Here is a 14,606-nt window from a genome sequence, read left to right as displayed (position 1 = left end):
GATTACTGCACAAGGACACCCAGGTCCCTCTGCACAGCAGCATGCTGCAATTTTTACCATTTAAATAGTAGTCCATTTTGCTGTTATTCCTACCAAAATGGATGACCTCACATTTACCAACATTGTACTCCATCTGCCAGATATTCACCAACTCACTTGGGCTGTCTATATTCCTTTGCAGACTTTCAATGTCCTCTGCACACTTGGCTTTGCCACCCATCTTTGTATCATCTGTGAATTTTGAAACACTACACTTGGTCCCCAACTCCAAATCATCTTTGTAAATCGTAAACAATTGCGGTCCCAACACTGATCCCTGAGGCACACCACTGGTCACTGATGGCCAATCAGAAAAACATCTATTTACCCCACTCTTTGCTTTCTGTTAGTTAACCAATCCTCTATCCATGCTAATACATTACCCATAACACCGTGCACCTTTATTTTGTGTAGCAGTCTTTGGTGTGGCACCTTGTCAAATGAATTCTGGAAATTCAGATACACCACATCCACAGGTTCCCCATTGTCTATTGCACATGTAATGTAAAAAGGATTCCAACAAATTAGTCAAACACGACATTCCCTTCATGAACCCATGCTGCGTTTTACCAATGGGACAATTTATATCCAGAGGTCTTGCTATTTCTTCCTTGATGATAGATTCAAGCAATAAGAACTTTAGTGAAGATAGCAAAAATACTGAAGATTTTACTAGATTAGCAAGGAGTAGAGATCGAGTGGAGGGCAGCAGGTAAGTAAAAGCCAGTATATGGGTTTCGGATTTTGAAAACAAACTCAAAGATTCTCACATCCAGAATTAAAGTTGATGATTAGTCCATAATTACCAAAAAAATTAAATAAGCCCATAAAAGCAGACAAAAATGTTACATCACACTACAAAAATACTTTGCAGTTCACTAATAATTTAGAGCTTCAACAAGCTTACCTGTTGCTTTCTGGCGAACAATATTTCTGGCCTTTTCAACACCTGGAGCACCAGAGGTAGTTGCACTTCTAAATCGCATATGCTCTTGTGTGCCATCAGGCTGACTTCTCCAACTCAGAGAAAAGGACCTACCTACTCCGGTTACCTTATTAAGATCTTGATACACACCTTAAAAGATAACGATGCATAAACTGTATTAGGTTCAGTCCTACATATTGTTAATTTACTTAATTAATTGTTGACGATGTATAAATATGGCATTCCTGCGCAACAATTTAACGCATGAACTCCTAACAAGGTTGATAGTGCACTAAACTGTGAATGTTGGTCACTCGTAATAAATTTTAGGTTTAATAGTCATTATAGAATTATACTTGTTAGCCTCAATTTTCTATCACATTTTGGATTGGCTGCGGAAGCGAGGGCAGCAAACCTCAACTTTGTGCGATCTGCTGTTGGCACCTTGTCACCACCACCTGCTCCCTCCCCAACTTCCCCCTTCCCATGCTTCCCCATATCACAATTCAACATTAGAAACACATTTTCATCGTGAAAACGCAATGAAACATTTGAAAATAGGAACACTGTCCATTCTCCCACTCTCCCAAAAGGACAGCCTTCCAAATAACTTGTATAAGTAAGTTTTATTACCTCTCCCTCTTTGCTTTTTTTCCTTTTGCTCACTTAGCTTGTCCAGTGGTAAATTATTCATATCCAGACTGTACACACATCTTGCCAACACCACAGTGAGAGAATCCATAATTTTTGCCCATTCAGTAATCAGTTCAGTCCAGGTTGTGAGAGAAGATAGTACAGAGAGCAGCTCATCCCAAAGTTCTCGTGAGATATACACACTTAAATTAGCCCGGATCCAGGCAACAATAAGAGTCTGCAGAAAAGAATTATAGAAGATTTATGATGTTATAATTAAATATTTTAAAACTTACTACAATGGAAGGCAAGAGGTACAGGGGCAATGCAATGTTAAAAAAAATACAGTGAAAGGCTTTACTTTAATCATGACTGCACCCAGGTAAACTGGAGCATAGTAACCCAATCATAATAGGCTGCTTCACCACAAATAGCAATTAACATAGAAAATCCTTGTAAAGGTCAAAAAAAAGCAAATAGTAAGTTATAATAATCACTACTTACTTCTTTAGATAGAGTTTTATACTGTGATGCCATTATTTATTATTATGAATACTTGCACATTAATGATCGCGATTTTAGTTTGACTATCAAATTGACTACCCTTCTTCCCATGTCACATCAGAACAATTCAGTCTTTTTATGTATACAAGTTTGGTCAAGTTTGGCTGTTATTCTACAAATACTTGGCTGAGATTCTGGAGTATGCTTATGTTAGTAAGATAAACTAGTTATATAAATTGCCCTCTGACTAACATTGCAGAATGTAATGAAGGGCTGCCAGTATTTTTCTTTATTCATTCACAAGATGTGGACTTCACTGGCTAGGCCAGCAATTATTGCCCTCCTGATCTGTCCTTGAGATGATAGTGGTTAGCCATCTTCTTGAACCACTGCAGTCCATGTGGTATAGGTACACCCACAGTGCTGTTACTGAGGGAGTTACAGGATTTTGAACCAGCAACAGTGACATAATTCCAAGTCAGGATAGTGTGTGATTTAGAAGGGAACTTCCAGGTGCTGACGTTCTCATGCATCCACTGCTCTTATTCCTCTAGCTGGTAGAGGTCGTGGGTTTGGAACGTGTTGTCAAAGCAGTCTTGGTGAAATACTGCAGTGCATTTTGCAAATGGTGCACACTGCTGCTGCCATGGGTCAGTGATGGAGGGAAGTGAATGTTGAAGGAGATGGACAGGGTGCTAATCGAGCAAACTACTTTGTCCTGAATGGTGAACATAAGAACTAGGGTGTGGAGTAGGCCATCTGGCCCCCCTTCAGCTTGTTCTGCCATGACTGATCTTTCTGTGGACTCAGATCCACTTACCTACCCACTCACCATAACCCTTAATTCCTTTACTGTTCAAAAATTTATCTATCCTTGCCTTAAAAACATTCAATGAAGTGGTGGTGAGCTTCTTGACTGTTGGAGCTGCACTCAACCAGGCAAGTAGAGAGTATTCCATTACCCTCTTGATTTGTGCCTTCTATACGGACCCACTGCAGGATTCCCAGCCTCTCACTTGCTCTTATAGCTATAGCATTTAAATGGTTAGTTCAGTTTCTGGTCAATGGCAACCCGACAAGATATTGATAATGGGGGATTCAACAATGGTAATACCGTAACGTCAAGGGGCGATGACAGTTAGATTCTTTGTTGGAAATGGTTATCACTGCTGTGTGTCATACTTGCCACTTCTCAGCACAAACCTGAATATTGTCCAGGTCGTGCTGCATATGGACATGGACTGCTTCAGTATCTGAGGGGTCACAAGTGGTACTGAATATTGTGCAATCAGCAAACATCCCTGCTTCTGACCTTACAATGGAGGGAGGATCATTGATGAAGTAACTGAAGATGATTGGGTTTAAAACACTACCCAGAGTAATTTCTGCCATAATGTACCAGTACAGAGATGAATGACCTTCAACATCCATCACCATCTTTCTTTGTGCAAGCTATGACTCCAATGATTGTGGAGATTTCTCCCCCACTTCCCACTGACATATCTTGTGCTGTGAGGCAGCAGTTTTGTTAGGGCTCCTTGATGCCACATTCAGTCAAATGTTGCCTTGATACCAACAGTTACTCTCTCCTTACCTTTTGATTTCACCTCTTTTGTCCATGTTTGGATCAAATCTGTAATGAACTCTGGAGCAGAGTGGTCCTGGCTGAACACCAAACTTAGTGCATCAATGAGGTTATTGCTGAGTAAGTGCCACTTGACAGCATACTAGATGCCCCTTTGCAGCGCTTTGCTAACGATAGAGTAGATTGATGGACCTGTAATTGGCAGTGTAGGATTTTGTCCTTTTTATGTATTGGACATACGTGGGCTATTTTCCACATTGCAGGTATAGTAGAACAATTTGGCTAGGAGCACAGGTAGTTTAGGAGCACAATTCTTCACTATTATTACTAGGATGTTATCAGGGCCCAAGGCCTTTGCAGTGGCAAGTAACTCCTGCCATTTCTTGATGGAGGCGGAATCAACTGAATTGGCTGAAGAATGGCATTGGATATGCTGGGGACCTCTGAAGGAAGTCAAGATGGATCAACCACCTAGTACTTTTGGGAAATGCTTCAGCCTTATCTTTTGCACTTGAGTTGGGTTCCCCCATCATTGAAGAAGCAGGTATTGTGAAGCTTCCTCTTCTTGTTAACTATATAGTTGCCATCACTGTTCACAATTGGATGTGTCAGGCCTGCAGAGGTTCGATCTGATCTGTTGGTTGTGGAATCACTTAGCCCTGTTTATCGCATGCTGTTTTTTGCTGTATGGCACACAAGTTGTTTTAAAAATTTACACCTCATTTTTAGGCATCTGGTTCAGCTCCTGGAGGGCCTCTTGCACTCTTCACTGAGCCAGTAGTGCAATTGTCTTCCATCTCATTAACTCAGCATTGCACCTACTTTATGATATTCACAACCTTTTGCATCACTATCACTTTAATGTGGTGCTCTCAATACAGCACACAAATCTATGTAAATAATCTATCATAAACGAAGGACTGAGACATTGTCCCTGTATAATCTTGCTCAACAAAATCTTTCCAGAAACCACAACATGAAATGATTGTTCCTGTTACATCCAGTGAAGGCAAGTTGGTTGTTTGTGCTTTATAGCCAATAATCTCAACATGCGTCACATTCCTCCAACTTTGTCAAGGCATAATTTGTCATTTGATGAAAGAGTTGCATGAAGATCAACAAAGACAAAAGATAAAAAGCATTTTCTTATATAAATGGGGCAACAATTGCAATACAAATATGGAATATAGTGCAAACAAACGGGGTGGCATGGTGGCACAACGATTAGGGCTGCTGCCGCATAGCACCAGGGACCTGGATTCAATTTCCGGCTTGGGTCACTATCTGTGCAGAGTCTGCATGTTCTCCCTGTGCCTTTGTGGGTTTTCTCCAGGTGCTCCAGTTTCCACCCATAGTCCAAAAGATGGGCTGGTTAGGTACTAAATTCTTTCTCAGTGTAACCAAACAGGTGCTGGACTGTGGTGGCTAGGGGATTTTCACAGTAACTTCATTGTAGTGTTAATGTAAGCCCACTTGTGACTAATAAAAGAACTTCAAAAAAAAACAAGGCATATGCAGAGGATTGAAGAAATTTCTGCACGCATGATCACTACTGAGATGAAGAAAATTTTACAAGCATTCTACCATGTCAGTTAAAAGAGGGTTCTATAGCGTGTTGGTGAGTTTCTGTAGTTCACCTTGTAGATAGTACACGCTGCTGCCACTGTGCGTCGGGGGGTGGGGGGACTGGTGGTGGTGGGTGATGGATGGATGCTGATCACGTGGGTTGCTTTGTCTTGGATGGTGTCAAGCTTCTTGAATGTTGTTGGAGTTGTGCTCATCCAGGCAAGGGGAGAGTATTCCTTGCTCCTGGCTTGTGCCTCGTAGATGTTGGACAGATTTTGGGGAGTCAGGAGATGAATTACTTGTCACAGGATTTCTAGTCTTTGACCTTCCTTGCAGCCACAGTATTTGGATAATTATTCCAGTTCAGTTTCTGTCAATGATAATCCTCAAGATATTGATAGTAAGGGATTTAGCGATACCATGGAATGCCAAGGGAAGATGGTTAGATTCTCACTTGTTGGAGATGGTCAATGCCTGGCACTTGTGCAGTACAAATGTCTGCGCAAGCCTGGATATCGTCCAGGTCTTGCTGCTTTTGGACATGGACTGCTTCAGTATCTGAGAAATCATGAAAGATGTTGAACATTCTGCGCAAGCATCAGCAAACATTTCCACTTCTAACATTACGATGGAAACAAGATCATTGGTGAAGCAGCTGAAGATCGTAGGGCCTGGTAACAAACACAACTTATCTCTCACAAGTATCAAAAGAATTAGGAGTATAAGAGGCAATGGATAGAAGTACAAGGTTCCATGCCAATCATTACAGTGAATGCCCTACAATATTTTTCGACATTAAAGCATCGCCAATAATGGGAGGCTTGGAATTATTTCGATTTTCAAAGATGAAATAAGATTAGTGGACTTTGCAGGGCAAGTGGAATTTTGTTTCATGTGATTTAGACAGGTCTGGTAATGGATAGCTAAACCGGTTATGTGCTAAAAACGTTCATGTCTGTGCTCCATGAACTTGAGAACACAAAGATGGGAAGTCCATATGAGGGGGAACAGCCAGGCTGGGAGATGATGAGCATTTTGAGGGAGCAAGATCTAATTTGGTAACAACAGTCATAACTCACAAGGTTGTAGGAAGTATAGTCTCAGGTGGGCAACTCCTCACATCCTCAGCGCCAGAGGGAATGGCTGCTGAGAGCATTGCACATTCCAGAAACTGTCTAACCACTCCTTAATCCCTGAGAAACCACTGAATTTTGATATGTTAGGGAATATGGGTGCCAATCAATTCATTAATATTCATTGATATTCTGGCCATGGCAGCCAGATTGCTGCATGTCATTTGTCATCATTTAAGTTAAAACTCAAGACAAGAGGAAGTTCAAATATTTTAGCATGTAGGTAAAACTGGACTTCAATAAATCTAGGAAATTTCTCATTTGAATACATGTTAAGATGTTATTTCAGAAAGGAAAGAGATGCAAAATAACCACAGATGGTTATCAACCAGCTATTTCTGCTATCAGATGATGTGGGGATAACTGATTTGGAAGCAAGAGTCATCATCTTTTGAACTCAATAGCTGCTTATACTAAACTAGAGGCAAAAACTCTCATGCTAATGGATGATAAAAAAGCTAACACACTGTGACAGAGTGCCAGTGGGTGCCAGACACTCAGTGACAGAGATCCAGTGATTCAATACCAATACTGTAGCACAATTTTAAGGCACTAAAACAAGACCGGATATAACGCAAAGCACTGATCTTCACTAAACACCACAGATAATGTGAGCTAGACATCACTGCAAGGACCTTCAGCCAACAGCCACGGGGACCAAATTCACACCTCAGTATGCCAACATCTTCATGCACAGGTTCGAACAAGACTTCTTCACTGCGCAGGGCCTTCGACCGACACAATTCACATCTCTTTAACCTGTGCTTAATCCTCTCTCCTCTTGCATCGTCTGTACCTGTAAAGACTTGATTATCTGTTAAGACTTGTTTTCCAACTATTATCTTGCAATTGAGTCTGTGTCTATATATGCCCTGTTTGTGAACCCAACTTGCCACTCACCTGACGAAGGAGCAGCACTCCAAAAGCTCGTGCTACCATATAAACCTGTTGGACTTTAAGCTGGTGTTGCAAGGCTTCTTACTGTTCCTACCCCAGTCCAACGCCGGCATCTCCACATCCTGGATATTTTCAACTAACACAAAGGCCAAAGGGAATCCGCAAGAGTCAACTTTGACATCTACCAACATTGCTCATGTTAAACCAGCATGGTGCAATTATAGAATCCCTACAATGAAGAAGGAGGCCACTTGGCCCATCGAGTCTACACCGATCACAATGACTTAATGGCGGGAACTCTGATCTCATCTGCCAGTTTCCTCCCCTACACTCACATGAATGATGTGAAACTGGAAAAATGTTCCAATGACCATAAATCTGCATATTTTAAATACAAATTGATAACTTTTATACATATACGTTATCCACACACAATGTACTTTTCTTTTTACCCGGAAAAGCAGTCCAGCCATTTGTTCGGCAAAAATATCACGTTTGTGCAAATCATTTTGCTTTTGCATAATTGTTTCAGTGATCCTGAGTAACACTCGCAGAAGTTGTTCCCTGTAAAGAAAAATGAAGAAATATCCAATCATTCAGAAATATTCTACAAGCACGTCCACATCAACAAGTGGAAGACATTTTTCCGAATTTCTCGCTCCTGCTGGGAGTTTATGTACTGGGGGATGCACAATTTTCTACCCATGTATTAAAAGGATGCAGGCGTATGCAGGGAGAAAATGAATTCCCAACATGCATCCAAAAGAGAAAATGCTGGAAAATCTCAGCACGTCTAGCAGCATCTGTAAGGAGAGAAAAGAGCTGACGTTGAGTCCAGGTGATCCTTTGTCAAAGCTAAAAGGCATAGAAAGTGGGAGATATAGGGCAACGCGATGGCACAGTGGTTAGCACTGCTGCTGCACGGCTCCAGGGACCTGGGCTCAATTCCTGGCTTGGATCACAGTCTGGGTAGAGTTTGCATGTTCTCCTGTGTCTGCGTGGGCTTCCTCCAGGCACTCCAGTTTCCACCCACAGTCCAAAAATGTGCGGGTTAGATTGCCCCTTAGTCTCCCAGGATGCGTAGATCAGAAGGATTAGTGGGGTAAATTTGAGGGGGGGGGGGTTACAGGGAAAGGGCCTAGGTAGGATTGTTGTAGATGCAGACTCAGTGGGCCAAATGGCCTCCTTCTGCACTGTAGGGTTTCTGTGGTTTCTATATTTATTCTGTAGGGTGAGGGAATGAAAGTTGAGTCATGGCCATAAAAATAAGGGGAAAGGCTAAGAGGTGCTAATGGTAGAATAGAAGGTGTGAATGGCTAAACAGAGAGAAGCTGAAATCAGAGAGTAAACTGTGACAGGTGAAGGTGTGAGGGGGAGGGGGAGATGAATGGGAGAGAAGAAAAATGGAGAAAGGGGAAGCAAAGGGTAGAAAAGGTAAGAAAGGGTGATAAAATGGGGCAAAGATTGGGGGAAAAGAAAATGATAAATGAAGACAATAAAAAAAATATGCGTCAGAGGGCAGAGGGCAAGGTGTTTCATTTGGGGCTGGTAGTCACAAATTGTCTCTATTATTGCACTGTGTAAAGTAATCCATTTCCCAAAATCAACAACCAGAACAGCAGTAAATTTTAGAAGAAAACAAAACGGTTCCACAAGCTGGGCAGTAGAACCTTGCAATTCTGTTCAAAGGAGCTCAATCTAATCCCTAAACATCTGCCAACATTCCAACGCCACAATGAAAAAATTAAGGCAGGCAATTTCCATTAGGAGGATATTTCATTGCATCTTAAATGTGACAAGGGAATCATATTTTTAAATACTGTAAGGACAAGGTAAATATCCCACCAAATTATTGGGAGCCACAAGGGGTCAAAAGAGAGTGGGGGAAATCTTTCTTTTTAGATGAAGAAAATCAGCAAAATTCAAATGGGTCAGCATCAGCTTAAAATAAAGTCTTAAAATAAGGTCTTAAATACACTAAAAGTCAAATTTTAAAGTTTATTTAAAAGTGTCACAAGTATGTTAACATTAACACGGCAATGATGTTACTGTGAAAATCCCTTAGTCGCCACACTCCAGCGCTTGTTCAGGTACACTGAGGGAAAACATAGCATCTAAGCAGCACGTCTTTCGGGCTGAAAGAAGAAACTAGAGCACCCAGAGGAAACCCATGCAGACATGGGGACAACATGTAAACTCTGCACATTGATCCAAGGGAGGAAATCGAATCTGGGTCCCTGGTGCTGTGAGGCAGCAATGCTAATCACTGTGCCAGCATGCCGCCCTACATCAATTACAGTCTACATTAAAAACCTGCTGCCACACATCTGAGGCAAGTTTGCACGGGTTTACTCATTCAAAACTATAAAGTTATCAATAAGCAAGTTATAGAAATGGATAGCTAAACTCACCATGTCTTCTTGCTCATGGTTAATTCCATGATCATGTGCCTATAGATACTCAAGACTGCCTTGCACACATCAATCTGCTCTTCCAGGATCTTCGAGATATCAGTGCAGGGTTCCAGTAGGAAGACATTTGCAGAATTTGTCAAAAATACCTTTCAAAATGATTTGCAAATGTGTTAAAATTTATCAAGAGCACCATTGAACTCTACAGGAAAAATTGATTTGATCAACAATTGTTACCAAAAGCTATTAACGTTTATTTATTTATTAGCGTCTCAAGTAGGCTTCACAATCATGCTGCAGTGAACTTACTGTAAAAATTCCTTAGTTGCTACACTCTGGCACCTGTTTGGATACACTGACAAGAGAATTTAGCATGGCCAATCCACCTAATCAGCACATCTTTTGAGCTGTGGGAGGAAACCGGAGCACCCGAAGGAAACTCACGCAGACATGGGGAGGACGCGCAAACTCCACACAGTCACCCAAGCCAGGAATTGAACCCAGGTCCCTTATGCTGTGAGGCAGCAGTGCTAACTACTCTGCTACTATGCCACTCACGTTATTGCACAATACTTTGCGTTAAAAGTAAAATATCAATTGCACTCTCTCCCAACATCTTTTATTTTCAGAGCCAATGCATATAGCCTCCACACATCCTGTTCCTTTCACATTATAAGAGGTCACACGACACCAGGTTATTGTCCAATAGGTTTATTTGAAATCATAAGCTTTTGGAGCACTGTTTATCCAGCCCAGTGGCACCTCCACATCTTAGCATTTTAATCACGTGGAAACAAACAGCTTAAAAACTATTGGCCTCTGCTGCAAATTTAATAATAAACACATTCACAGCACCAGAACAAAATACTGCAAATGCCACAAACATGGAACAAAAAACAGGAAACGCTGGAAACATTCAGGACATTGCACAGCAGATATTTTTATAGAGAAACAGAGCTAGTGTTTCAGGTCAATAACTTTTCATCAGAACCGGAACATGGAAGTGACAAACAGCTTTTAAGTACACAGTGCAAGAACAGGAGTATTTTCTGTATCGTTGGGTTACCCATACGGCTGCACCCATCAAGACCACAGCAATACTCTGTCTACACTTCCTGCTGCCTTGGCAAAGCAGCCAGCATAATTGAGGACCCCAGCCACCCCCAGACATTCTCTCTTCCACCTTCTTCCGTCAGGAAAAAGATACAAACGTCTGAGGTCATGTACAACCAACACAAGAACAGCTTCTTTCCTGCTGCCGTCAGACTTTTGAATGGACCTACCTCGCAAAGTTGATCTTTCTCTAGATCTTAGCTATGACTGTAACACTACATTCTGCACGCTCTCCTTTCCTTCCCTATGAACAGTATACTTTGTTTATATAGCGCGCAAAAAAACTTTTCACTGTATACTAATACATGACAATAATAATTCAAATCAAATCAAAAAACTGGTTGCACCCATCTGGACCACAGATCATTGTGTGATGTGCGAAAGCAACTCAGTTGACACTGTCATGCTACACAATGGAGCCAGGCACGCCAAAACACCCCACAGCTACATTAAATTCGGAGATCTATCACCAATTGAGAATTAAACACAGGCTGGACATTTCAGTGTTGGGAAGGAATATTTGAGGTAGAATCATTTCCAGACAACACTTTCCAGCAAATGGTTTCAAAAATAAGACATTATCAGAGACCCTGAAGCAAACCACCTTGCAGGGAGAGGGTGAATAAGCCAAAATATGTCACCCTTTTAAAAAAATCAGATTGGCTCATAAAAGAAGAACTTGATTGATCAAGCACTCACCTGAAGGGTTGATTGAGTACCAGCCTGAACATTTACATTTTCCTCTTCAAAGACACAGCCCCGATTGATAGCATTTGTAAAAGAATATGTTCTTCCCCAGCTGGATGTGCGCCGATGCCTCGACTGGTGATTGGTCTTCAAAAGCAAAAGCAAACAATGATTCAATGTGACATTAATTTGAGGTGTGCAACCCTCCAAGTAAAACAAACCTCTTTTCCAATTTTCCAACCTGTCTACCAATACTGACAGATAGCCAAAAATGTCCAATATTCCAGAGATCAGCTGCTGTCAGGTGAACCAGTGAAATTTGTGCATCTGGACTTTAAGGTCCCATACAAGAGATTAGTGAGCAAAATCAAACCTCATGGTACTCGGAGTAACGTATTGATGTGGATAAAGAACTGGTTGGCAGACAGGAAGCAGAGAGTGGGAATAAACGGGTCCTTTCCAGAGTGGCAGGCAGTGACTAGTGGGGTAACACAAGGTTCAGTGCTGGGATCCCAGGTATTCACAATATACGTTAATGATTTGGACGAAGGAATGGAATACAATATCTCCAAATTTGCAGACAACACCAAGCTGGGTGGCAGTGTGAGCTGTGAGGAGAGTGCTAAGAGGCTGCAAGGTGACTTGGACAGGCTGGTTCAGTGCACAAATACAATATAATGTGGATAGATGTGAGGTTATCCACTTTGGTGGCAAAAACAGGAAGGAAGATTATCTGAATGGTGGTAGTTTAGGAAAAGGGGAAATGCAACATGACCTAGGTGTTATGGTCATTGAAGGCTAGCACGCAGGTACAGCAGGTGGTGAGGAAAGCTAATGGCATGCTGGCCTTCATAGCAAGAGGATTTGAGTATAGGAGTAAGGATGTCTTGCTGAAGTTGTACAGGGACTTGATAAGGCCACACCTTGAGATTTATGCGCAGTTTTGATCTCCTAGTCTGAAGACAGACATTCTTGCTACTGAGAGAGTCCAGCGAAGGTTCACCAGACTGATTCCTGGAATGGCAGGACTGACATATGAAGAAAGACTGGATCAATTGGGCTTGTACTCACTGGAATTTAGGAGAATGAGAGGGGATCTCATAGAAACATATAAAATCCTGATGGGACTGGACAGGCTAGATGCGGGAAGAATGTTCTCAATGTTAGGGAAGTGCAGAACTAGGGGGTCACAGTCTAAGAATAAGGGGTAAGCTATTCAGGACTGAGATTAGGAAGAACCTCTTCACTCACGAGTTGTAAACCTTTGGGATTCTCTACCACAGAAAGCAGTTGGAGACAGTTTGTTAGATATGTTCGAGGGAGCTGGATATGGCCCTTGTGGCTAAAGGGATCAAGGGGTATGGAGTGTAAGCAGGAGTGGGATGTTGAAAGTGCACGATCAGTCATGATCATATTTAATAGCAGTGCAGGATCGAAAGGCCAAATGGCCTACTCCTGCACCTATTTTCTATGTTTCTATGTCATTGTACCATGCAATAGACAGCAAATTCACATTGCAGGATTAGATCATAAGACATAGGAGCAGAATTAATCCACTCGGCCCATCAAGTCTGCTCCGCCATTCAATCATGGCTGATTATTTTCTCGTCCCCATTCTCCTGCCTTTTCTCCATAACCCCCGATCCCCTTAACAATCAAGAACCTATCTACCTCGGTCTTAAAGACACTCAATAAGCTATCCTCCACAGCCTTCTGCAGCAAAGAGTTCTACAGATCACCAGTCTCTGGCTGAAGTTCCTCCTCATCTCTGATTTAAAGGAGCATTTCTTTAGCCTGAGGTTGTGCCCTCTGGTTCTATGAGTAAAACAGTTCCCACAGAACCAATCAGGAGATTTGTCTCATTAAACATCTATAGGCCAGATTTCAGTGCTGCGTAGCAAGACAAAGTTTATAGTTTATTTATTAGTCACAAGTAGGCTTACAGTAATAATGCAATGAAGCTGCTGTGAAAATCCCCGAGTCACCACACTCCGGCGCCTGTTCAGGTACACTGAGGAAGAATTCAGCATGGCCAACGCACCAGTAAGCTATTCTTCTGTAAACATTATTTTCCTTTCTTTTATTAAGTATCCACTTTGCTTTTACTTCTTATAGAATGAATATACACAATATACACACACACACACGTGCATGACAAAGACATGAGGGCAACATACACAAACCAAACATACTATTGGCATTCACATACATATAGAACCTCAGCCAGAGAAGAGAGTCTGCATTTATTTCATTGCTTATTACATCTCTGTAAATAATGCTAATTACTCAGTTAGAATATTATTCATGGAAAAAGAAATGGCCATTTGATCTTCCACAAATAATATCTAATCTTCCCTACCAAGGAATCTACGTCCACTGAAAAATTATTCTGCAAATTTCTCCATGCGAAGCAACCCTCCAAAAAAAAGACGAATGAGAGAACCAACATCTTACGCTCAAGATTATTTACTCTTTGAATGATATTTCCACCGAGACAATAACCAAAATTACTCAAAAGTAGGGTAGATCCCAGACATTTTGGAATAGGTGTACACAGTACATTCAAGTTTCCTTCCTTCTCTTAATGCCTTTAATCATAGGGTCTGCAGCGCAGAAGGAGGCCATCGGGCCCAAAGAGCCTGCATAACAACAATCCCACCCAGGTCCTGTCCTATCCCCATAACCACACATGTTTACCGCCTAAACCCCCTGATATTAAGGGGCAATTTATCCTGGCCAATCAACCTAACCCGCACATTAATAGTTCACTCTGATTCATTTCTGCATGCAGATTGACAGCTAAATCCTTTACTTTAGGAAATTACGTCTCAAATCAAGATTAAATGGTGGGAGTGAAAAACAGAATAAAGACCAGTGAAATACTACCTCTTTGGTATTCTATAAACTGGCATTCTAACTGCACAATTCATTAAAGTTATTAGAAATATAACTAAACAATTCTGGGACAGAGGGCAGAGCCAACATGCAGTTATATCGTGCATTTTACAACCACACAACAGCCCAAAGTACTTGACAACCTATTCATTAGCTTTGAAGTGCAGCCATTGTTTTAATGTTATAAAAACAGCAGCCAATTTGCACACAGCAAATTA

At 41.5% G+C, this 14,606-nt stretch overlaps 1 protein-coding gene across 2 annotated transcripts in view; it reads right to left on the bottom strand.

Annotated features, from left to right (window-relative positions):
• The window catches only part of ralgapa2 (Ral GTPase activating protein catalytic subunit alpha 2), a 474,330-nt gene that overhangs the window by 307,561 nt on the left and 152,163 nt on the right, over positions 1-14,606 (bottom strand). For both annotated transcript variants that reach the window (XM_080200068.1, XM_080200069.1), the window contains exons 12-16: positions 11,506-11,640; positions 9,694-9,842; positions 7,735-7,846; positions 1,598-1,835; positions 947-1,114 (exon numbers count right to left, since the gene is read on the bottom strand). In XM_080200068.1, coding sequence (XP_080056194.1) covers positions 947-1,114; positions 1,598-1,835; positions 7,735-7,846; positions 9,694-9,842; positions 11,506-11,640 — 802 coding nt within the window. The remainder of the gene's footprint in view (positions 1-946; positions 1,115-1,597; positions 1,836-7,734; positions 7,847-9,693; positions 9,843-11,505; positions 11,641-14,606) is intronic.

This window comes from Carcharhinus amblyrhynchos, chromosome 12 (assembly GCF_965287045.1).
Source record: "Carcharhinus amblyrhynchos chromosome 12, sCarAmb.v2.hapA, whole genome shotgun sequence".
NCBI lineage: Eukaryota > Metazoa > Chordata > Chondrichthyes > Carcharhiniformes > Carcharhinidae > Carcharhinus > Carcharhinus amblyrhynchos.
The sequence above is the reverse complement of the archived record's forward strand: the minus strand, read 5'-3'. Positions and strand labels throughout refer to the sequence as shown.